Here is a 24,324-nt window from a genome sequence, read left to right as displayed (position 1 = left end):
GTCTTCCAAGAGATCCCAGAACCAGCAGCTCATAGAACCTTCCAGAAACACTTCTGAATATTTTAGTGGCCAGACAGGGCACGACTGAAACCTTGCTATGTGTAAAAGAGGTTCGTTTCCCTATCTTTCATCCCATTTTTGACCATGCTGGTTAACGAGGCAGAACCAGGAGCGGTACTGTACGGTCTTCGTGGGGGTCTGACAAAAACGTGAGCCACAGCTTCGGATTTTAGAGGGCCTTGGGTCCAGTAGAACTAAGAGTCTGAGAATGGAAGGAGCGTTGTGCTATTTTTAGGTAGTTTTGCTGACTGTGGAAACTAGCCTCAGCTGGGCTATGGAGTCAAGATTCTCAGCCTTGGAACTGAAGTGGTGGATGGCCCTCTCATTCCACTTAGCTCCTAGTTTCTGTCACGTAACTCAGATTGAATGTGGGAGGTATTTGTAACAGTCTCGAAATGTATGTCACCCCCAGTGGACCTGCTTGCCTTGCTAAAGTGGAAAGCTCACCCTGACCGGGTGATGGACATCTTGGGCCGACTCCGCCATGTCAGTGGAGAAGAAATCGTCAAGGCGAGTGACTTTCACAGAGTTGCGCTGATGTGTCATGTTACTGTCAAGTCCAACGTAGCAAACAAATTTAAATTCAATAATTCAGATTTTTTTTTAATTTGTGTCAATATAAATGGTCATCTAGGGTCCCTAAATGGACGATTTTGACTGTTTCCAGTCTCCCTTCTGTCTTAGTAGCTACAAAAACATGTGAAAGTGTAATCACAAAATCTATACAAGTAACTTCTTTTCCTGCTGAAATGCAAAAACTGTTTTCCATCAATTTCTTGTCTTGTATTTTGTTATATTTTATATTTAAGAATATGCTGTACATTTTGTTATTTGTGTTTATTTAGTTTTTTTTATAGTCTTGCAGATATCTGCAGTGATATGGAAACGCACTTTAGTCTGAAATAATAGGATTGTCAGATTGCTTATGATTGCATTTAATGTCCAAATCTTCTTTTGCAGTTTCTTCAAGACATCCTAGACACCCTGTTTTCCATTTTGGATGACAACACTGACAAATATGGCCCATTGGTTTTCCAGTCACTGGTAAGATTATATCAGGGCTTGAGTTTTTGCAAACCGTACAGCAGTGCTCACTAATGATTCTCTCAGAATATTACCAAGAGCACAGCGAATAGTTTTAATTAAATTTTTTTCTCATTTCCATTTCCACTTCATTATCATGTATACATTCCTGTATGTGTGCGGGACAGTATACACATTCATATTTTGTTTGTGTTTATGTGTGTGTGCCAACACGTTTGTTTGTATCGCTCTGCATTTGTATTTATGAATTTGTCCTGCTGCTACTGCAGCATCCATTAGAGTCTTTGACTGAACCTGGTAATGACGAGTTCTGGGCCACTGGTTCTGGGAAGATTTAGTCTCTGCCTGCAGTTAGGCTCTCAAGGGGGTACTTAGATGACAGTGATCTCTTTAAACAGAGTCAGAGATTTATCCCTGATGTCTCACCAAAGATATCCATCATCCTGTTCCCTAAAGCTGTAGGAAAAATAGCGTATTGCACCTTCAGTTTGCTCTGTGTGTGTTCCCCCGTACTGCTCTCCCCTACATATTAATCTGATATTAGTGCAATACCCTCGGGGGCAGGTTTGTGCAGATAGTTTTAATGCGACGCACCGGTTGCCATCATTTATGTCATCTTCTTGGAAAAAGGATGGCAAATCTGAACATGAGGAAGTTCTTTTCTAGGTTGACATCACCTAAATATGTTCATTCTCTCCTATTTTGCAATGTAACCGGGGCTGTAAGGGGGAGAGTCGCAGACAGTCGTGTTGTGGAATTTATTTTGCTGAACTGTAGCATGAACAAAAGTTATTGGGGTTGGGCAAGTTGACAGTGACAGCCACAGCCATACAAACAATGTGCTCTCATTGTGTCTGCAAACAGATCTTGAACCACCAAACCCTTAGACAAACAGAAAATGACAGAGGAGTAATATAATTTTATTAACAAATTCTCCCAGGTAGAATAAAATATCACACATTTCTTCAAAACATAACTAAAGGAAGAGAGAAATTACATTAAATTTATATAACACAGTGAAGCAACTCAACAAAATAGTTTATTTTACATTTAACCGATGCATTTCTCCAAAGTGTTTTTGTGAATTACCTGGATTTCTCCATTACTTACTCATAAAATGTGGTCTGATGCTAAACTAAGTGACAATAATAGACAAACAAAACCTGCTTAAACTTGTAATACACAAACAGTTATACTTCTTCTTGTGAGTACTGAATACGTAATTTAAGCATTCTCAAAACTAGGCTGTGTGCCTTTGTGTGCCTCTGTGGGCCACTGTGCCACATGCTGCCCATTATAAATTGACTTCCCCAAATTAAAACTGCAAATAAAAGTCATGTGATACAATTTCAATATATTGTTTCCTGAAAGCTGATGGAATTAAATCCATCCTATTAAAAACAGGTCAACTCTTTAGTGTTTTAACCCTTTAATATCTCCCATTTCGTCTTTCCTGCTCTCTCCGTGCCAGGTGTTCATCATTAATTTGCTCCGAGACAGCAAGTACTATCACTTTCGGCCTGTCATGGACACCTACATTCAGAAGCATTTTGCTGGGGCCCTGGCATATAAGTGAGTTTAACAAATACGGCCGAGAAAGGAGTCAATCGCATGTAGAGTTTGAAGCATTGACGTTGGCATCTACACGCATGTCTCTGTGTTCTCTATTTGAAATAAGTGGGATCATTGTTTTATCATATTTACGAAACAAACCTTTGTCTAGTTCTGGGTATCCGCTCTGTGAAGCTGAGGACGTAACAGTCTATCCTTGTCTGCAGGGAGCTGATCCGTTGTCTGAAGTGGTATATGGACCGCTCAGCCGAGGTCGTCCGCCAAGACCACATCCAGGAGGCCATGAGGGTACTTGTATGAGCCAGTGCTGCTCTGTACTTTTCATATTTGTCAGTCAGACTGCATTGCATTACACTGAAATAACTGGGGTCCTGCCAAAGATTAGCTATGTCTGAAGAGAACGGCAGATCACGTTCTCTTGTACCTTGGTCTATGCTAGGCTCTGGAATACCTGTTCAAGTTCATTGTCCAGTCCCGCATCTTGTACTCCCGGGCCACCTGCGGTATGGAGGAGGACCAGTTCCGCACCAGCATCCAGGAGCTCTTCCAGTCCATCCGCTTCGTGCTGAGCCTGGACAGCCGCAGCTCGGAAACGCTAATCTTCACCCAGGTCAGCATCTTGGAAGGCAAACGCAGTCTCGAGGGGGGTGGGCCGCACTGGCTCACCTGCTGGCGCTACTTTCACTCGGTGCACAACAGGCAGAACATGCAGCCTGCAGGTAGAATCCCAGCCAAAATCAGAGGCTGTCTGAGCTGGTCCAGGGTTTGGCAGCTTTCGTCCTCATGAGACCACAGGGGACTCCGGCGTCCGTCCTGTGCCAGATAAAGTCTGTTCTACTTCTTTCATTCGCCAGACACCTGTTTAGGGGGAAATGTGTAGGAAAGGCAGGGCTCCAATGGCAGCTGGCAGCCTTTGAGGGATGGCGATGCCTGTGGCTGGGTGAACTTCTGCTGACCTTTACACTTCCCACTACTCTTCAGTTCATAGCAGCTAACTCTGCTCCTCAGTATATGGAGTTTACCCTGGACTGTGGAGACTCACCCTCTGGTACCTGCATTTCACTCACATTTTAACCCTTTCAAGCAAGGGCATTGCTTATTTTGCACTTTTTTTCTTTGTAAAATACTGTCTATACATTGGCTATGTGGATCTGTAGTATAGCCACACAAAGAATTATTGCATGCATGTCATCTTGCTCTTGGTGTATTTGTTCTTATCTGCAAGACATTACCGCTAGTTTAATGTTTAAGATAACCAAGAGACATTCCTCACTGTGTTGACCCATGGTCACTGCTACTTCTCTCTAGAAAGGAAAAATGTTTATTCTTCAAAGATTTATTTATCTTTAAAAGTAAAGATGCACCAAAAAACTAATTTTTTTGCATCACATTTAATTTTGATTTTATCGAGTAAAAGCAGCTTAGCCTCAGAAGAGCCTTTGTGGTTGGAGTCCCACTTTTACCATGGGACAAACTCCATTTACATTTGTCCATTTAGCAGACGCTTTTCTCCAAAGCAGCCTATAATTGCTAGATACAGCAATGCTTGAAAGTATGTAAACCCAATAGGGATGGGCATTATTCTTGTATAAAATACTGGAATAAACATAAAGTCTAAAACTAAAACTTATAAAATTAATAATGATTATGATTTACACAATTGTTTGTACTTACCTATGTGGTTTATCCAATGCAACTTGGGGTTCACTTGTTTTTGCACCTGCACTAGTCTGTTCTTCCACTACATATATGATTTCCTATAAAGCAACATATGGAATTGGTTGTTACACACCTGTTATGTCAGATGAGAAAGACTGCTTCTCATCAAATAGCCCTTTTGTGGTCAAAGTAAGGGACACAAGGGATTCACATACTTTCAAGAAACACTGTGTACTTCACTAAACTACCTGTAAGGCATTCACCCACTTAAATAATAGAGTAGTGTAAGACACACTTAATCACTCACATATTCACACACTAAGGACAACGTAGAGTCACCAGTTCACCTGAAACACATGCCTTTGACCCTTGGGAGAAAATTGGAGCACGTGGAGGAAACCCACACGAAAGTGAGATGAAGATGCAAATTCCATACAAAGGGAGGCGGATTTAAACCCACTACCCAGGATCTGTGTGCCACCAGCACTCTTTAGATAGATCTTGTTGGCTAGCAATATGAGCCCCAGGATAAAGGACTCCATTATGTCCCATTACTCCTTAATGTCCCAAAGTCACTTGGATTTGTAAAATGATACAGTGCAAATCTTAGCACAATAAAAATCAAGTAATTTGTTATATGTCATCAGAAATAACAAGAACTGCAATAGTGACCAAGGGAAAGTTATTTAATGTTTAATCAGCACTTGAGATAATTCAGGTGTTTTCAAAGACTTGAGTATTTTTTGTCGATGTTAACGTATGATTTATTGTTATAGTCATTTTAATACCATCTGCCATGCCTGAATATATTAGCACTAATATGCAGTTTTTTCCCAGTTTGTCTAACACAAGACACAATCTGTTTCAAACACGCAGTTTTAGTCTGGCTCAGTTCGGATCCTGTTGCTCAAAGTATGAATAATTAAAAACTCTTCAGCCCATCAGCCCTATTGCTAAGACTGGGTTGACAGAGCATGTAAAATACTCCCTATGTACAAATGAGCCAAAGAGTTGCACAACTAATTAAATCAGCTTTTTTTAACTGGTTCTGAATCTGAATTCTTCATTAACTTCCTATTTGGCATCAGAATTATTTCCGTTTTGCTTTTTGCTTTTGATTTTGCACTCTCTTATCCAGTTCTAACAAGAAATCCTTCCTATTGCCGTGTGGATCCTCTCGACACTCTTCTCACTTGTCCTTCCTCTGCCGCAAGGACCATCATTTTCTGTTTTATCAGGAAATAAAAAGAAAAGCGATAGGACACGGGACATTTCGCTGTACTTTTACACATTTTTACTCTTAAAAACAAAACCCCTCGAACTTCACGCTTTCGTTTTACCTGTGTGGGGGCACCTTTCTGTTAAAATTAAATTTTATCAACATATACATACTTTGATTTCATTTTAACAATCATTTTTATTTTATTTACCCCTTTAACCTTTGACCTGTGACCCCTTATTGATTTCTTGACTCCTCCTACCCGTCCCTTCACTGCCCTCCCACAACTGTGTCTCAGGCTCCTCAGCCTCCTGCTGGACAAGCCAGTGGTGCGGTCAGCTGTACGCAGCCTTGGAGCTCCAATGCTCCTCGGCCTTCTCCGCTCTCAGTAAGTAGATGTGCCCCCTTGTGTTGCACCCGGTTCTGCAGTGGGCTTTCTCTGCCTAGTCCTGCCGCTCCTGCCATCCAGCACCCCCCCACCAAAACCACCACCAATCCCTGTGTCAGCAAAAGCCAGCAACCAACCAAAGGGGAATCCAACTTCACACCTTCTCTTTGATTTGATTTCTTTTGGGTTTCTAATATGGTTTGTGGATTTTATTTCTAACCTTTGGAAAACTACTCCCGCTGTCATATCTCTCCACGTGTCATTCCCCTAAAACTCACAGCATCCTTTGTGATGCCTTGCTTGGAGATCAACATCACTTTACCAGGAACTGACCGTGTCATTGGACTCTTGGGCCTTGGGTGTTGCACGAAGCCTCAGTGCAAGGGAATAATAACTCATGGAAATTGGACAGCTGGTGCCAATGGAGTGTGTAAAACCTTGTGCAAAAGATCTATAGATTATGGGGAAGAACATCCTTTAAGTCTTGTTGAGATGAGGTCAACCCTGGTTCTGGGATGTCACCATCCAGCGAGCTTTGGAGAAGACAATGAAACTGTACCTTCTTTATACCTGCAATATAAGATCAAAGGACTTGATGTACAAATAATTACTATTAATAAAACAATTAAGAACTGACATTAAACAAAAGCCTGTGCAGCCCTTTAAGCAGTGAAGTGGACACTCTTAGAAACAGAAACATCTTATTGTTGTCAAGAGTTGTTTTAGTAGGTTTAAAATACATATTTTACTACACATTTAATTTCCCTGTCATTTTTCAGTTTATGAGATTAACGTGGGTGTTGGAAATCACAGGAAACTCTCCATTTGCCCTCAGGACAATATAATCGTACCCAATTCAAGTTAAAACGGACCAGTAAGAAGCCTGACTGTTGTGGTTGTAGGTGATTCCTTTGCTCTATAGATTTTAGGTGACTCCTTCAGGCCCAAGAGTCCTCCCGCACCTGAGCGACCCAGAGCGGAGCATGGTGCCCCAACCTCATGAACGCAACGCACGCAAAACACACTTCCTTCTCCCTCTTTGTCTCTTCCGTCCTTCCCGTGTGCCACAGGCGGCGCTGTTGAACTCCTTTCCGGCCATCTTTGACGAGCTGCTGCAGATGTTCACCGTGCAAGAAGTGGCGGAATTCGTCCGGGGCACCCTGGGCAGCATGCCGAGCACAGTGCACATCGGCCAGTCCATGGACGTGGTCAAGCTGCAGTCCATCGCCCGCACTGTGGACAGCAGGCTCTTCTCCTTCCCAGGTAGAGCCCTGTCCTCTCACAGGGGCAGCGTCACGGAGCAGAAACTCAAACATAGTTTGTTATATAAAGACAATACTTTTCATGTAGCCAGAAAATTAATAATTTCTTATAAAAATAATAAAATAGGCTTATGATATGTTGAATTGCGATATAGATACAATTTATATTTTAGCCACGAATATTCATCACGGGGCTGTTTCTCAAGTTTGGATCTCCTTTTACTCATTTTTGTCCATAGTCCCTTTCATGTGGCCCACCAGAAAATTAATCATTAATTATGAGAATAATAGGCTTGTGATATATTGGGCACATAAATTATGTTTTGACCATGTGTGTTTGTCACAGGGCTATTTGTCAAGTTTGTGCCTGTTTTTTCTCATTCTTAAAATTGTGTATTTATCTGGAGTGTTTTTCGAGGTTATATGGTTGACAGAATGAGTATTCTGAGGAACCACCACTCCGTAGTTCTGTAAGCCTTGGGTTGGCTTGCTGCAGTAAAATCTCCATCCATCTTCCCACACCTCCACCGGACCTCGTCTGTTTGGGCCCTCAGAATCACGCAGGATCCTGCTCCCCGTGGTCCTGCACCACATCCACCTGCACCTGCGGCAGCAGAAGGAGCTGCTCATTTGCTCCGGAATCCTTAGCAGCATCTTCTCCATCATCAAGGCCAGCTCTCTGGTAAAGCATGCTGATCGCACCCACACAAACACACACACACACACACGCACAGGTGCACCAAGCAGAAGGGACTTTTAAGCAGCCCTCTGCCACCACTGATGCACTCAAATGCTTTTTCTCAACCTTGTTAGATGTGCAGCTTTGCCTCTCTCAAAAAGAATGCCTTTTAATTGGAGGCAATGAGCTGAAGAGATAACCACACAATTAAGTAATTTTCCTGCCACACAAAAAAGCTGTAAAGCACTTTGCAATCATGTCAGTTCATCATCTGAACAATGATGTTATGCATGTAGCATCATGTACAAGATGTGTCATGTAAAAAGGGAACAGAACAATATTTACTGTTGATTTTTCTCAAATTGCGTTGTGTTTCTTATTTGTGCCGTACTTTTTGCATTTTCTTTCCCTTGATGAACTGATTCAAATGTGGGGTTATGCGTGCTCCTTTAAATGCTGTTTTTATTTTACTATAATATAATATCACTCGGAAAAGTCTCAAAATAAATGTATAAAACGCAAGAAGTATCATCGCCTTGTGTCCTGACATCATTTGTTTCTGCCAGTGATGGAGAGGAAATAGGTCTGCTTTTCATGTATGAAGAACTACAGGAGACCATTCATTTAGCAGTTAGGCTGGCGGGTTTCAAGGGCTCACTTCCCAGAGCCCCCCGATGCCATCCAGCAGTGATCCGTATGGACTCCTGCGTGAGAAGGGCTCACGGTTTGTTGCTGGATTTCTACCTGTTTCTGGTGTGAACAGAAGAACGGAAGGAATAAACACCGTGGGACTGTGTGGATTTGTATTTCACAGCCTTATATGCTTGGAAGGTGTTTTTTAATTTGGATAGCATTTGTTGGTTCAGCGCAGGAGGAAACCCTGTTCGAAAGCTCCAGTAATCCAACAGCGGGGAATTAGGCTGTTGATCATGTTTTTCAAGGAGTGCCAACGCTGAAGAGTAACTTGAATCCGGGGGGGGGCGGGGGGTTAGGTGTGGAAGAGAAAAACATTTTTAAACAAATTCTCATTTTCTGTTTACCCGGCCTCCTCTCTCCTCTGCGCCTCCTGTGTCTCCCTCAGGAGACGTCAGTGCAGGAGGAGGTGGAGATGATGGTGGAGAGCCTCCTAGACGTCCTTCTCCAGACACTGCTTGCCATCATGAGCAAGTCTCAGTCCCAGGAGGCGGTAAGAGGCCAGCGCTGCCCGCAGTGCACGGCTGAGATCACTGTTAGTAACTAACAATCTGGTTCTTCTTATTCGTCTTCACCCACCCTGCCTTTCCCAGCCATCAGCCCTCGCCCTCCTACTTCCTCTCACCACACACCGACACACACCTTCCACTTCGGCCCCAGCATGTTCGCCCCATCCTCATTCCGCCCCTCTCAGACACTCGCCAGGTCGTCAGGTAGCCTTTACTCCAGCTGAAGATCACCTGCATAGCCCATGTGCTGTTCCTGAAACCGATCAGTGAAACAGCGCTGTTCAGTCCCAAGGGACAACAGGTGGTGATGTAGCTGGAGCCATTGCCCTGCAGTCAAAGAACCTGGGTGTAAATCCCTGCTCCCATTATAGTACCCTTGAGCAAGGTACTTACCCTGAATTGCTCCAATAAACAGTACTCCGCGGTATAAATCGGTGCATCACTTTAAGTAGCATACAGCCCTGTAAGTTGCTTTTGAGAAAGGTGTCAGCTAAGTGAATGAATAATAATAATAATAATAATAATAATAATGGGCTGTAATAAACAAATAAATAAATAAATACATTGTATTCCCTGTAGAATCCTATACGAGCATTGGACTGAGAAGCCCAGAGGTATTTTTAAGCTCTCCTGCTCCTTGTACTTGTTTGCATACCGCAGCTCATTATTTTTCAGTTCCACTTATTCTCTTAATGGGACTTATATGGGTAATGACGATGTATGCATGTATGTATGTATGGACAATTTTCTTCTCAGTTGGTGGAGGGTCAAATTTATAGAGCCAAACATAAAGACGTACTGACTGGCTTAATATTAAGCAGCTGCGCTTGACCCAAGAGAACTGTGTAATATTTAGAACAAATCACAGTAATGTTTTGCTTGTTGGAGTGAGAAGACAAATTGCTTTTTTACTTGGCTGGTATTTATGTACAACAATTTGTTTCTGTAATTTACAAGTGTGACCCTTTTTTTAATTGCTAGTTTGACTACCTTCCATGTAATATACATAAGTACAGTATATTAAATGAATATTATGCGCAGCATTGATTTACACAGTTAATTTGCACTAAAAGTGCATTTCCTAGGAGAATATGTTATTTATGGAAATCTTGTAAGCATAATTTTCTGAAAGCAAATGCCAGTGTCCTTTTTATGGATAATATATGAACAATACTGAGTCCATTTCAGAACCGCCCCCACCCCTTCACCCTGGCTACCCTCTTCCCTATTCCCCATTTGGTAAATTGACCATTTTGTTATGCAGTGGACAAGTGGATGGGTTAATATGTGCTTGCGTGGCTCCTTTCTACCAGGGAGAGTATGTGTCTTGCCTCCTGTCTCTGCTGCGTCAGATGTCGGACATCCATTTCCAGCATCTGCTGGACAACTTCCAGAGCAAGGAGGAACTCAAGGTGAGATCGCAATCCGGCAAACCCTTTCGGAGCACGGTGCAGCTCCCTGTCCTTCTCCTTGGATATGAGCCACTTTTAAATTCTTATTATGAACCATGGGGATAAACCAGAATCTCCAAGGCCTCAGTGTCAGGTCCTCATTAGTCTATAATGAATACATAATGCATTTTGTCAAGCCTTTATGGATATATAAAAATGGCAGCGTCAGTTCTCGGTACTCATTTGAACCTCGGAAGGAGAGAGAGCAGCACTGTCCGACCATCAGAAATGACTGTGATGTAAATCATGCCTGTGGAGCAAATTCTAGCCGCTATAGGGGCCGGAACTGGAGCAGCTGGAGTGGAAACTTAACTAAGTGCTCCTTCCCAGGAGTTCCTGCTGAAGATCTTCTGCGTGTTTCGCAATCTGATGAAGCTGAGCATTTTCCCCAGGGACTGGAACGTGATGAGGCTCCTTACCAGCAAGTAAGCCCATCGTCGCTACCCGTTTTATTTGCCAGCTCGCAGGAGGAGAGTACGGTATTCAGCGTGGAGCAACATCCCAGATCTATACACCTGTTTAGAAGTGGCGCTGAGGCCATCCTTCGTGTCAAAAGGTTAAGCGTGTCAGGGTGTCACACATAAGTCTGGGTGTTGAGTTTGTTCTAAACTCACAGGTAGCGGACATCCTGAGGACAGCGTGTTAGGAAGCGTCAGTGTCCTCGCTATGGCAGCAGTGTTGCGTACGGGATGTGTTTGAGTCTGGCTGTGAGTGGCAGTAAACAGGCTGTGTCTCTTTCCAGGCAGGCAGAATTGCAGCCTGTTTCGTGTGTATCCTGCACCCCTGAGGAATTTAATTTAATTATGGATTTTACTTTCATTTTACCCCATGCTGTTTTTTTTTTTTTTTTTTTTTTCTCCCCTGTCCTTCCTGTAATGTGAATAAGTTGCCGTGCTGGAAAAATAAAAACAAAAATTAGGTCATTCCGTTGCCTGCAGAAATCGGTAGGTTGGTTTTTCTACAGTACATTTGATCCGGTAGTTCTGCCCTGTAAAATATACCATGGTGTTTGTGTTTCTGAATGACACTGCAACATGGGAGCAGGATGATGAAGAAATTCCAGCTGTTTATGATGTAGTCTGAACTGAGAATTGACATTTTTCGGGATCCTTAGAGTTTGTGGTCTTGAACTATGGTATATTGATAGAACGCAAACAGAAAGGCAGTGTCAGTGGTTATAATTTGATTGCTCATTATTTGAAGTGTGCAAGGTCTTTGTCTGTCACTGAAGAATGCTGATGATAACCCGACAGATGAGATGCGCTCATTATTTTAAAAGCTTCAGAGAATGGTTCTGGTATAGCATCTGTTTTGCTCACACGGCGTGACTTTTATCTTGTTTTTGTTTTCGGAAGTATCATCGTGACGACGGCCCAGTATCTGTCCCCGGCTTTGCACAAAAACTTCACCGAGGCAGACTTTGACTTCAAGGTGCGTGACGTTGGGGAAGTTTCTGAAGGATCAAGGGATTTTAATGTTGGACCTGGTCAATCACTCCTGTCGTTTCACTCAGTCGAAGGACCCATGCACTTATGAAATTAAACATGAGCAGCTCTTAATGCACAGTTTATTTAAGACTTCTTTATCCCTTGCAGCGGTAGAAAGAAATAAAAAAAATCTGTCACTGTAAAAGAGCTTAATCATTTGTAGAAAGATGAAAAACAGATGTGATTATGCATTGACTTTCGTTTGTTAAACACATGTAGCTCCATTAATCTTATATTGAATCCACCTGTAAGGAAATTAAGCTAACAAAGCTCTGTTCTTAGGTTTTGTTTTAACTCGGGAAAAAATTTTATTGTAGCCTCTTAAGTTTTAATAGGGGAAATTTTGTCTGTTATTCTCTTACGCCAATGTTTTTTTTTTGTTTTGATTGTGTTTGAAAGAACCGTGCAAAAGATGAATTAATCCTTTATTATTTACATAGTGTTGGTTTATTGGTATATACAGTGCTGCACTGCCAGCAGTTAATGCCATGGAAAAGAAATCTGGCAACAATATAAAACAACATTATAAAGCAGTTTTACCCAAGAACCTCTGCACTCCAACCTGACTATATAATTAGAATGGACTAAAGACTGAAGTTTGTGTTTGCAAAAAAGCTGACAGACTTGCTCTATACCGCAGTACAATTTCAGCTAAAGATATATCATATATTTTTACAGGTGTGGAACTCCTATTTCAGCCTGGCAATTCTCTTCATTAACCAGCCCAGCTTGCAGCTGGAGAACCTCACACCTGCCAAAAGGAAGAAAGTTCTGGACAAGTAAGACCATCTTCCATTTCCTACTAATTACTTAGTTTACAAAGTTTTGTTATTTAGGTAAAATTTATGACTCAAAAAGTAGTACGTTTATCATTGGTTAGGCATGGAAGAGGTAAGGATGAGGAGTCACTGAAAGATATCGAAAGAGCACATTTATTAATGGCACAGTAATATCCCAGCTCTCTCTCTGAAGTCCCTCTGAAGTTCACATTCAGCATCCTATATGTAACAATAAAATACACATAACATAGCGTGAATTTCCTTGCTCTCTCGTAACAAGGAATCAACTGGCCGCAGATACATACAATACAGCGCTCCAGAAATTACAGAAAAAAAACGGGAGAAACCATTAAGGAATAGGCGTTCGTTATCATACTGCACTGCCATTGTCTATGGGGCAGTATTAATAGCCAACGATGAGTCACGCTGCCCACCATAAAAACATATCATTTCACCTCTCCCTGCTCCAAATCCACCTTTCGAGATGATTTTAGCCCAGTTGTCCGTTGCAGCTGAACTCACCTTTCTGTATTTTGTCTAGCTCCAATGTAGCATGCAGCACATGAAGCCTTAACATAGAAATTCCTAAAAGGCTTTTTTATCTAGGCCTAAAAATAGGTAGGTTAGTTCTTATTGCCTGGACTGCGTGCTATTAATATGAGCAGCCTGAGAACTTGCAGTCCTTGTGCCCCCCGTGTGATAACTGTAGTGAGTCATCGTACCGTGCTCCTGGGCCAAGCTCGCCGCACTGCCGTCCTGCGTTTCACGCAGCCTGTAGCTGGTGGACGGGTTTCTATGGGGAGACGGCGTGAAGGGCTGGAATAAAGCGTGCGCACGGGGATGTGTAAAGAGAAGAAAGAGCACGACAGAGTGTGGGGGTGAAATTAAGAATAGAGACGATGCTGGGTTGATGGAGGGGAACGGTGGGCTGCAAAACAAAGCGCAAGAGCGCCCCCTTTGGCGAGCTGCTACAATTAGGAAGGATGCTTTTGGAGACGTGACCCACCGTCATTCTGCAGAGCGGTGCTGTCTGTGTCTACGTACTCCTCTCTGCATCGTGGCCTCGAGCGAGCATGAGCGTGCCGCCCTGGACACGTCTTGAATGTATTTTTTGAGTTTTGGGACCGCTAAGTCATTGGTGTCAGCGCTGTGATCTCAGAGAGGGTTCACGCTGACATGCCGGAGCATAGGTGAGGTGACCGCGTCTCGCCGTGCCTCTTTTGCTCTCTGGATCGGGAACGCTCACATGCAAATGTCCTTCTCTTTGTTTGTGTCACTCGCACAGGCCAAATGTAGGCACAGGCACATGCTCAGCGAAGCACGAAACACATCCGCACACGGGCATCATGCTCACTGGAGCAAGTGCACACGGTTATTTGCACTTCCTCTACCTGACACCTGTCATCTTAACAAAGAATTATCTAAAAAAAATGAGTGGCCTTTTTTTGTCTTTTTCCTTTCATGCATTTGCTTGAATAATGAAAAATGTTATTTCCCTGTCATACCCCCTCATCAAAGGTGCTTTGCCAGTGCTCTGTTGCAGGAACTTAGCTCACATGTGTCGGTTTGTCCTTTGCCAGATACGGCGACATGAGGGTGATGATGGCGTATGAGCTCTTCAGCATGTGGCAGAACCTCGGTGAGATTCACCCCAGCGCAAACACACAGACACACACCTGCAGGCATCGGCTATCACACACATTAAACTTTCAGTTCTTCTACGTGTCCTTTCATCCTCGACTTGCATTTCCATAAGTCTGAATTGCACTTTTCAAAACGTTCACGCAGATCTTTACCAGAGTAACGCAGTGCAATTTGTGAATATGACAGCAGTTCCTCTCCCAGACTCTGCATCAGATTTTGGTCATTTATTGAATTTGTAATTGCAAAACATGCACACACACGAACAGGCCCTAGTGTTACACAGGGCACCATAAAGTTGTCGTTACTACCCTCTACAAGTCTGATTTTGAATTACTTGTTGCAGTGTACTTTTTTAACTCCATTGTTATTTAGTGTGAGTTACTCTTAATTATTCTTTCTTATTTAATTCAACATATGGCATTCATTTGTGTCTTTTACTGTTACATCATCCTTACTGCATTGTATCGTCTTTGTGTGGTTTGGAAATTTCTAGAAAAAAAAGCACTTCTGCACCTTGGATGGTCTTGGCATTGGCACAAGTAGGTAGTTTTGGAAAATATAAAAAGACTGTGAAGAGATATGTACATCTGTGGTGGAGAACATCTGGTGAGACTCTGCAGAACTGTAATAAACCATTTTAAAGCTTTATTGTGCCTCATTATGGAGACTCCAAGGAAACTCAGATTATCTGAAAGAGATCAGTTCTAGCACATTATATGATTTGCTAATCCATACTTGCACTTTTTTTGTACAGGGCTTTAGCGGGATTGATGAGAGAGAAAAAAAAAAAAACAATTTTTAAACTTTACACATAATTATGCTTCCATTGTGGGTACTGTGTGAGACCCATTGAGTCAACTGTTTATGTGTGATTGTTTCCTCTGTTCATGCAGGAGAGAACAAGATCCACTTCATCCCTGGTATGATAGGACCATTCCTGGGTGTCACTCTGGTGCCACAGGTGGAGGTGCGCAACATCATGATCCCCATCTTCCATGATATGATGGACTGGGAGCAGCGCAAGAATGGCAATTTCAAGCAGGCCAGTCTCCTCTCTTTGCCTCTTTGCTCTATTTGTACCGTAAGTGTAACATTATACCCATTAATAGAGTGAGGTACTGTGCTACAGCAAAATGAGTAAATTGCCTAGCTTAAGGGTATAATGCTATAACAGGTTGCCTTATAGGATTTAAGCCAACAATCTTCAGGTTACTAGTCAGTGTCCTGAATTGGCATATTATGTGTGATGGATCCAAATGCTGTCGTGATGAATCCAGCCTCTTTGGAGATACAACCATGAGACCTGGACTCAGGAGGTATTAATTTACCTCTTCCCAGATGCTACCCTAATGTAACCCCTTTGAGTCAGCAAGATCATTTGCAGTAGCTGATGCTTTTCTCCAAAGTGACTTAAAACATTACACTACTTAGTTATTTACCTATTCATACAGGTGAGTAATTCTAACTGCATCAATTTTGGCTAAGTACCGCGCTCAAGGGTACTACAGCCGGAGATAAGATTTTGAGCCCAGATCCGTCAAGTGCAATGCAGGAGCGCTGACTGCTGTGCCACCTGCTGCTTGTTGAGGAGCATGGCCGGTTTTCTAATGTTATTTTTTGAATCTCTTTGTCTCTCTTGGCCTTACAGGTGGAAGCAGAGCTCATCGACAAGCTGGACAGCCTGGTGTCTGAGGGGAAAGGGGATGAGAACTACCGTGAGCTCTTCAGTCTGCTGTAAGCTCCACCCCTTGGATGCACGCACTCGCTCTGCCCCAGTCCCTTCCCTATTTCCAAGTCCAGGGACAGCGTCCCCTGCTCTCGCTTTCACGGATAGTAATCCTCTTGTCTTTGCTTTACTTTCTGCTGCCGGGATTAGAACCCAACTCTTTGGGCCTTATCCCAGGTAAGATAACACATTTCTCTCTTTCATCGAGCTTACACTAATACCAGCAGCCAGGCTCTGTCTTTATAGCGTGTGTACTCGTGTACTAAGCCGCCTCTGATTCACCTCTTTCTGTTGTGCCTCCAGTCTCCTTGAGAAGATCGAGCAGGAGACCTGGCGAGAGACGGGCATCTCCTTCGTCACCTCTGTCACTCGTCTCATGGAACGTCTGCTCGACTACAGGTGCGCGAACTACAGGAAGCAGGGGAGTTGCATTCGCACAGCATGAAGGAAGATTGCACTGAACAGCTTCACGTATGAACTCACTGTATGAACTCTTCATGCTCAGGGACTGCATGAAAGGGGATGAGACAGAAAATAAGAAGATTGGCTGCACTGTGAACCTGCTGGTGAGCTAACTGACCTCTACCAACTTTTGTAAACACTTTGAAACAGAATTATGGTGCTATTGCACTATGATTATGAACCACACGCACAGAGCCTGAAATTGCTTGTCCTGAGCGGGGTCGAGGAGAGCCAGAACCTAACCTGGCAACACAGGGTGCAAGGCTGGAAGAGGAGGGGACACGCCCTGGACAGGACGCCAGTCCATCGCAAAGCACCCCAAGCAGGACTCGAACCCCAGACCCACCAGAGAGCAGGCCCTGGCCAAACCCGCTGCACCACCGCACCCCTTTGATTATGGACCAAGCCTAGAATAAATCATTCTGTGCATTTATGTTTCGCTGTTTTTCCTTCTGCTGATCCGAAGAGACAGTTGGCATTTTTTCATCAGAGCATCACATGAGTTTATCTGTATTTGTCTTGTGCAGAACTTCTACAAGTCAGAGATTAATAAAGAGGAGATGTACATTCGCTACATCCACAAGCTGTGCGACATGCACCTGCAGGCAGAGAACTACACAGGTGAGATCCCTCCTCTGGAGTTGACTTTCTCACTTAGAACCTGGCTCCCCATGAGCTGATTCTGTTTGTTTTTGAACCTACTGGAAATTTTTTCATTTAGCTGACACTTTTCTCCAAAGGGACTTACAATGTTGAAATACCTATAACGATGTACTCATTTATACGGTTGGCTGATTTTACTGGAGCAGTTTAGGATAAGGACCTTTTGGAGCCAAAGGAAGCAGCTCTAACCACTATGCTACCCCTATTTCAATATGTCTATTCAGCTGTTTGCATTCATTTACATACTGACATAGCTAGATGAATTTTTCTGCTGTAACCCAAGGTAAGCGCCTTGACCAAACATTCTGTAGTTGGTTGGATTCAACCCTGGGTCCTTGAGAGGGCCAAGTGGCAGCTCTGACCATCTTGGTACCTGCTGCCTGCTTTACCACTTGAGTAATGATGAGATGTTAGATGTCTCACCATGACCGGTGACCTCTGTATGGACGCTGGCCTTCAGAGGCTGCGTTCACACTGCTGCTGTACTGGGAGCTGCTGCACTGGGAGGAGCGGCCGCTTAGGGAGTTCCTGCACTACCCGGCCCAGAGCGAGTGGCATCGCAAGGAGGGTCTGTGTCGCAAGGTCATCCACTACTTCAACAAGGGCAAGGTAATACGCACACATTCACACACATTTCTTGGAATTGTTTTTATATTTGGTTGCGTATGTTTGAAATGCAACAGCAGGATAGGCACTCCCGGAAATGTTCTCTTAAATGTATTAAAGGACTTAAGATGCTTTCCGTAGTTTACAGTGCTTATTATTATTTCTTTCAAAATTGCATACTTAGAACTTGAAAACTTTTACCTAGTTTACAGATCTGGAAATAACTATGCAAGGCTGTTTAAACCTGAGATAAAAATGTCCCAGAATTACTTCTGTAAAATTTGCTTCTGTAGTTGTTGGTGAATGTACGACAAGACCTCGTATGTTTTCCCAAAATTTACAACACCTAGTATTGTATCTTTCAAAATATGTTTTCTATTCTTTTGAAATGACAGATTACCAGTTCACATACCCTGATCTGTGCAATGAGCACTTGTTTGTAAAGCCCAATGAAATCTTTTACATTTACATTTATTCATTTTGCAGACGCTTTTCTCCAAAGTGACACACATCTCACAGGAAATACAATGAGTGCATTATATTAGGAAAAAGAGAGACATAGTTGCAGACGTGATTCTTAAGTACAGTTAGTTTGTTTCTTTCCACCATATGAACCAGTGTTCATCACACTAGAAGTTTCATAAACTTTATCAGAATATCGACGATTCCTGATCACCTTCCTAGTAATTTTTTTTTGAGATGTATATATAAAGATTTAAAGGGAACGGAGCAGCTTTTACTTCCTCCATGAGCTCTTATCTCAATTCTTACCCCCAGTGTTGGGAGTATGGGATTCCCCTGTGTCGGGAATTAGCATTCCAATATGAAGCCCTGTATGATTATCAAAGCCTCAGCTGGATACGGGTGAGTAATAAGTCTGCTGTAGGCCATGATTGTTGTTGGAGATACGTATTTCTTATTAATCACAGAAAAGCTTCCATGTTACCATTGAGAGCGAACACTACTACTGGTTAAATCACCTTCATGAACGCATACAAATAAAGCTTATCGTGATAATCGTGATAGCCTCTGTTATTCCCCCGGCAGAAAATGGAAGCAGCTTATTACGACAACATCATGGAGCAGCAGAGACTTGAACCAGAGTTCTTCAGAGTGGGGTTTTATGGAAGAAAATTCCCTTTCTTCCTCAGGGTGAGTCAGACACATGTTTTGCTCAAGGACACTGAATGTTGTGCAGGAAGGATAGTTTTAACTTTTGTTTATTTTTTTTCCCCCCTGTTCGTTTTCTCACAGAACAAGGAGTTTGTTTGCCGGGGGCATGATTATGAGAGGCTCGAAGCCTTTCAGCAGAGAATGCTGGGTGAATTCCCACAAGCCATCGCCATGCAACATCCCAATCAGCCTGATGAGTCCATTTTGCAAAGTGATGCCCAGTGTATCCTTAAGAGTTCCTGAAAACTGGAATGTGTGCATGGTTGTTGGATATTTCATTTTCTTTTGACATTAACTCTCATGTCCAGAGTCAAGTCCGAGTCACTTGCATTCCGATCTAAACCCAAATCACGAAGGCATTGTCCAAGTTGGAGTCGCTAGGCACTAGGCACTAGTCATGGACTGCACCATCCCTTGAGTCGGAGTGTGAGTTCAAGTCACCGAAGTTCAAGCCAGAGTTCAGGACTATGATTCTAAATATTGTGAACACTTAATTTAAAAATTGTCAAAAATTACTTCCCGGCAAAGACCTCTTAAACGGATCATTTATGTTTTCAGTTGGCGTGTGCAACATCTCACTCGGCTTGCTTTACTATGCAGCTGTTGTTATCATTTTACAACTTTTTTTCACGTTATTGATGGGATGTTGAGACAATATACATTCTTTATGGCACATTTCTCTTTATGACTGCATGATGTGGGCATTTGTATAAAGGCACATTGCTTACTTTGGAGGTTTTATTTATGTTTATTTATTGGGCTGATGCTTCTCTCCAAAGCAGCGTAAAATTATTTACACATTTATACAGCTGGGTAAGTTTCACTGTATTAATTCAGTGTAAGTGCTTTGCTCAAGGGTACTTCATCCAAAGGTGGGGTTCAAACTTGTGCTCTTTGAGTGGAAAGCAACAGCTCTAACTACTACACTACCAGCCGCTCCTATGGTTAATGTAGAGGTTCTTTTTATTCAGTTTTTATTTGTTGCTTTTCAGGATTATGGGAATTGTCTTGTTTTGTCTTTTGTTGTGTTGGTTTATTATCATTTCTTCCTTACTTGCGAAGCTGTTTTGTTGTCACTGCCTGTTTTGATCACCGCAGATTAAGCTGTCTTCCAAATCAATAACTTTTTATTAAGTGCAACACGCAGAGCAATGATTAAAATGAAAATTCCTTTGTGTAAATCCACAGAAATAACACTGACTCGTTTTTAAGTAACACAGGTTCCAAGTCATGAGTGTTAAATGTTCAGTTGTAAGACAAATGTGCAGCTCATCATTTTGAATTCAGATCAGGCCAAGTTAGAAGTCCTTTAGTCTTTCCTTCACTGTATACCATATATGATGGCTTTTCCTTCACGTAATACACCTTAGACCTTCAGATCTACGCCGTAACGCCAGTGCCTGAGAGTGCGGATGTTCTGCAGCTGGACCGTGTGCCGGACCGCATCAAAAGCTTTTACCGTGTCAACAATGTGCGCCGCTTCCGCTACGACCGCCCCTTCCATAAGGTCCCTAAAGACAGAGAGAACGAGTTCAAGGTAAATTGTTAAATCACCCTTTCTCTATAAATGCAACTGTCACCGTTAGCAAAATTTCATGAAGATCAAGAGACAGGGTGATAATTTTCATCTTATCGGGTCTCCCGCGGTTTATTACATAGTTCGTCAAGAATCCCCATCTGCAGTGCATGGCAGAGGCTGAACAGCTTCAGAATTCAGCAGTGGATTCATAGGTAATGTCTATGTTCCATCTCAGCTGATATTTTCCTCCTGTGCCTTTCCAGAGCTTGTGGATTGAGAGGACCACACTGATTCTTACACATCCTCTGCCTGGTATCTCCCGCTGGTTTGAGGTGGAGAAGAGAGAGCTGGTGAGTTTACACTCATAACTGTGTTGACCTGTGAAACAGGCTAAATTCGCAATGGATCAGCAGTGTCTGAATGTGGGGCCAATATGCCTGTTACAGGTGGAAGTGAGCCCACTGGAGAACGCTATCTCTGTGGTGGAGAATAAGAACCAAGAGCTACGCACCCTCATCAGTCAGTATCAGCACAAGCAGCTGCACGGGAACATCAACCTGCTCAGCATGTGTCTCAACGGGGTCATTGATGCTGCGGTCAATGGCGGAATCGCCAGATATCAAGAGGTGGATCTCATTCCGCTGTTATTATTTACATTTATTCATTTAGCAGACACTTTTCTCCAAAATTATGTACATCTTACAGAATATTATTATTATTATTATTATTATAAGTCTTTCAGATCCTCTAAGTTGCAGCCAGATCATCCATAAACTGATCAACAGGACAATATGAAAATACAATCATGGTACTTCATTAAAATATTCAACTTGTTTCCCTCCGTTTCCTTGTTTAACCGCAACCCAAACTCTTATTTTGATGCAACTGTGCAATGCAATCTGATTATTTTCACATACTTGGCAAAGAAATTTATTTTATTGCTATTTTCTGCACCTGAAGTTCCCTGTGTAAATATGGGCTTGACCAAAGTGTTTAACTTTCTTCTGCTTGAAAAACTAATATTTGATCTGCAGGGCATTTCACCGGAATTCCAGAATGCCTAATCACCTTCATGGAACTTATTAGATCATACTACATGAACATACCTGTGAAATATTGCAACCTTTAGAGCTTTTGGGCTTATTTTTTTTGTCTGTGGACGTATTTGCAGTTTTTCTGCGTACTGTTTCTATTGCTGTGACCCAGTACTGTTTATAAAATGAATAATAAAAAATATATTCAAGAGCAAGTGGAGATTAAAGACAAGTTTTCTCACGGGTGAAAATAGTTACCTGTCTGAGGAACTAAGTATGAATCTACAGAACGTAACGGTATGTACTTTTCCAGGCATTTTTCGATAAGGAATACATTAGCAGTCACCCAGAGGACACGGAGAAGATCACCCAGCTGAAAGACCTCATGCAGGAACAGGTGAGGGCAGTGCATCAACAACTACCAGTGGTATTCGTAACATGATGAAACTGTTAATATTTTCATGTAGGAAACTAAAATGTTACATTTATGACCAAATTGTGTTAAAGGTTTATCCGTATTAATTGTCCCAGGTTCACATCTTGGGAGTGGGTCTGGCTGTCCATGAAAAATTGGTGCACCCAGAAATGCGTCCGCTTCACAAAAAGCTCATAGATCAGTTCCAGATGATGAGAAGCAGCCTGTGCCATGTGAGTTATGTTTATGAATCATATGCTTCTGTTCAGTCTGTCATTTATAGTGAATCATGCAGCAACATTCAAACAGCTTGCGTAGATTTTCAACTTTCTCTATCCGAGTCCCAAGTTGGAGATGCTGTTTGGAGTCCAGTGGGTGGGCGATTGGGGCAGTGTGAATATTCAGAGCAGTGTTTCTACGTGGCCCTGCAGGGGCTCCCTGCCTTCGACAAAATGGGCTCAGCCTGCTCTGGAAACAGTAACCCCCGGGGCATCCTGGCCTCCCACAGTCCCATGAGTCCCGAGAGCATCAAACTGATGCACAGGCACAGGTGAGTCACGCACTGGACAGCATGTGTGAGTGAAACATTCAAAAATCACGAGCGAGTCATACCTAAGAACCTAGTGCATGTAGAAAGACAGGCTGAGTCACATGCTCAGAAGCACAGAAGATACAGTACAAAAAAATAACACAGGTCAATCACACATGCTAACAACAAATAAAAACATTTCGAAACAAAGGCAAATAAGTTACTTGCAAGTTTGTCTAACACATGCATGATTTACATTTAGTTGACACTTCTTTCCGAGGGGGGTGCGGTGGTGCAGTGGGTTGGACCGCAGTCCTGCTCTCCGGTGGGTCTGGGGTTCGAGTCCCGCTTGGGGTGCCTTGCGACGGACTGGCGTCCCGTCCTGGGTGTGTCCCCTCCCCCTCCAGCCTTACGCCCTGTGTTACCGGGTAGGCTCCGGTTCCCCGTGACCCCGTATGGGACAAGCGGTTCTGCAAATGTGTGTGTGTGTGTGTGTGTGTGTGTGTGTGTGTGTGTGTGTGTGTGTGTGTGTGTGTCTGTGTGTGTGTGTGACACTTCTTTCCAAAGCAACTTACAGTGTTAAGCTCAGATACATACACACATATTGACTGAAACCGCTTGTGGCAAACCAGAGCCTAACACAGGGTGTAAGGCTGGAGGGAGGGAGAGGGGACACACCCAGGACAGGATGCCAGTCCATCACAAGGCACCCCAAGCAAGACTCGAACCCCAGACCCGCCAGAGAGCAGGACCCAGCCAAACCTGCTGCACTACCACACCTCCCTCTCAGGGCTAGGCTACTTACATTCATCTATCCATTTATACAGCTGAGTAGTTTTACCAGAGCAATTTTAGGGTTAGTACCTTGATCAAGGGTACTGCACCAGGAGGTGGGATTCAAATATGTGACCTTTGGGTCCAAAGGCAACAGCTGTAACCTCTATGCTAGCAGCTGCCCTATCAGCCACATGAAAGCGGATGACGTAAAAACACGCATGAGTCAGTCACATGCAGGTGTGTGTAACGTAACTCGTGTAAATGATCCACAGTTAAGGGTGTGCGACAAAAGCGGAGGTGAATCAGTCACATGCAAGGTTGAGTCGCAGTGATTTAAAACAAATGAATCTAATGTGAATGAGCTTAACTGGGACAAAGGTTAAAATTCCAAGTTTAAATCTGTGCTCACCTGGAGGTCTATAACGCTGAAGTCACTCTGTGTCGTAGTAACGGAGGACGGATGTACACCCATTAGACACTGTGATCCTTCCCCTTTTTCCACGTGGCTTCTGCTTGTTCCTCTGTCGCTGGCTAACCCCAATGTTGTCCAATCTGCTTCACTCCCTCATCTTCGTCACTCTGCTTCTCTCCGTCACTCACATCTCCCACTTGTTCTCCTTTCACTTGTCTGCCACGTTTCGCCCCCACTTCACCCCCCCCCCCCACCGCCACCACCTCTCCACCTGTCCCCGTCTCCTGCTGTCTCTCTCTCCAGCCCACTGAACCTGCTGGGCTCTGTCCGCCACTCCACGTCCTCACTATCCTCTCACACCTCCAGCGAGACGGGCAACCTGGTCATTCTGACAGACGGCATGGTGGTGGAGCACCCGGAGGACATCTACAGGATGCAGGTCTGTTGCCATGAGGCTGCACCTCCCTCCACCGAGGAAACTACCCTTAGCCACGAATTATTCCATCTTATCAGTGCCAATTAAGAAAAAGCAGTCATCGGGCTGTCGTTCATGACCCTGCAG

The 24,324-nt window shown here is 43.3% G+C and overlaps 1 protein-coding gene across 2 annotated transcripts in view; it reads left to right on the top strand.

Moving 5' to 3' along the window:
• dock3 (dedicator of cytokinesis 3) overlaps positions 1-24,324 on the top strand; it is a 197,212-nt gene that overhangs the window by 168,640 nt on the left and 4,248 nt on the right. For both annotated transcript variants that reach the window (XM_018747099.2, XM_018747107.2), the window contains 31 exons: positions 473-570; positions 1,021-1,104; positions 2,576-2,676; positions 2,883-2,964; positions 3,116-3,286; positions 5,853-5,942; positions 7,013-7,205; positions 7,759-7,886; positions 8,965-9,111; positions 10,399-10,497; positions 10,867-10,961; positions 11,892-11,967; positions 12,702-12,802; positions 14,383-14,441; positions 15,340-15,488; positions 16,095-16,180; positions 16,323-16,349; positions 16,476-16,571; positions 16,678-16,738; positions 17,162-17,255; positions 17,758-17,906; positions 18,681-18,767; positions 18,951-19,055; positions 19,158-19,299; positions 20,447-20,613; positions 20,859-20,945; positions 21,042-21,221; positions 21,943-22,026; positions 22,161-22,277; positions 22,455-22,594; positions 24,066-24,201. In XM_018747099.2, the coding sequence (XP_018602615.1) occupies positions 473-570; positions 1,021-1,104; positions 2,576-2,676; positions 2,883-2,964; positions 3,116-3,286; positions 5,853-5,942; positions 7,013-7,205; positions 7,759-7,886; positions 8,965-9,111; positions 10,399-10,497; positions 10,867-10,961; positions 11,892-11,967; positions 12,702-12,802; positions 14,383-14,441; positions 15,340-15,488; positions 16,095-16,180; positions 16,323-16,349; positions 16,476-16,571; positions 16,678-16,738; positions 17,162-17,255; positions 17,758-17,906; positions 18,681-18,767; positions 18,951-19,055; positions 19,158-19,299; positions 20,447-20,613; positions 20,859-20,945; positions 21,042-21,221; positions 21,943-22,026; positions 22,161-22,277; positions 22,455-22,594; positions 24,066-24,201 (3,431 nt within the window). The remainder of the gene's footprint in view (positions 1-472; positions 571-1,020; positions 1,105-2,575; positions 2,677-2,882; positions 2,965-3,115; positions 3,287-5,852; positions 5,943-7,012; positions 7,206-7,758; positions 7,887-8,964; positions 9,112-10,398; positions 10,498-10,866; positions 10,962-11,891; positions 11,968-12,701; positions 12,803-14,382; positions 14,442-15,339; positions 15,489-16,094; positions 16,181-16,322; positions 16,350-16,475; positions 16,572-16,677; positions 16,739-17,161; positions 17,256-17,757; positions 17,907-18,680; positions 18,768-18,950; positions 19,056-19,157; positions 19,300-20,446; positions 20,614-20,858; positions 20,946-21,041; positions 21,222-21,942; positions 22,027-22,160; positions 22,278-22,454; positions 22,595-24,065; positions 24,202-24,324) is intronic.

The sequence above is a fragment of the Scleropages formosus genome, chromosome 22 (assembly GCF_900964775.1).
Source record: "Scleropages formosus chromosome 22, fSclFor1.1, whole genome shotgun sequence".
Classification (NCBI taxonomy): domain Eukaryota; kingdom Metazoa; phylum Chordata; class Actinopteri; order Osteoglossiformes; family Osteoglossidae; genus Scleropages; species Scleropages formosus.
The sequence above is the reverse complement of the archived record's forward strand: the minus strand, read 5'-3'. Positions and strand labels throughout refer to the sequence as shown.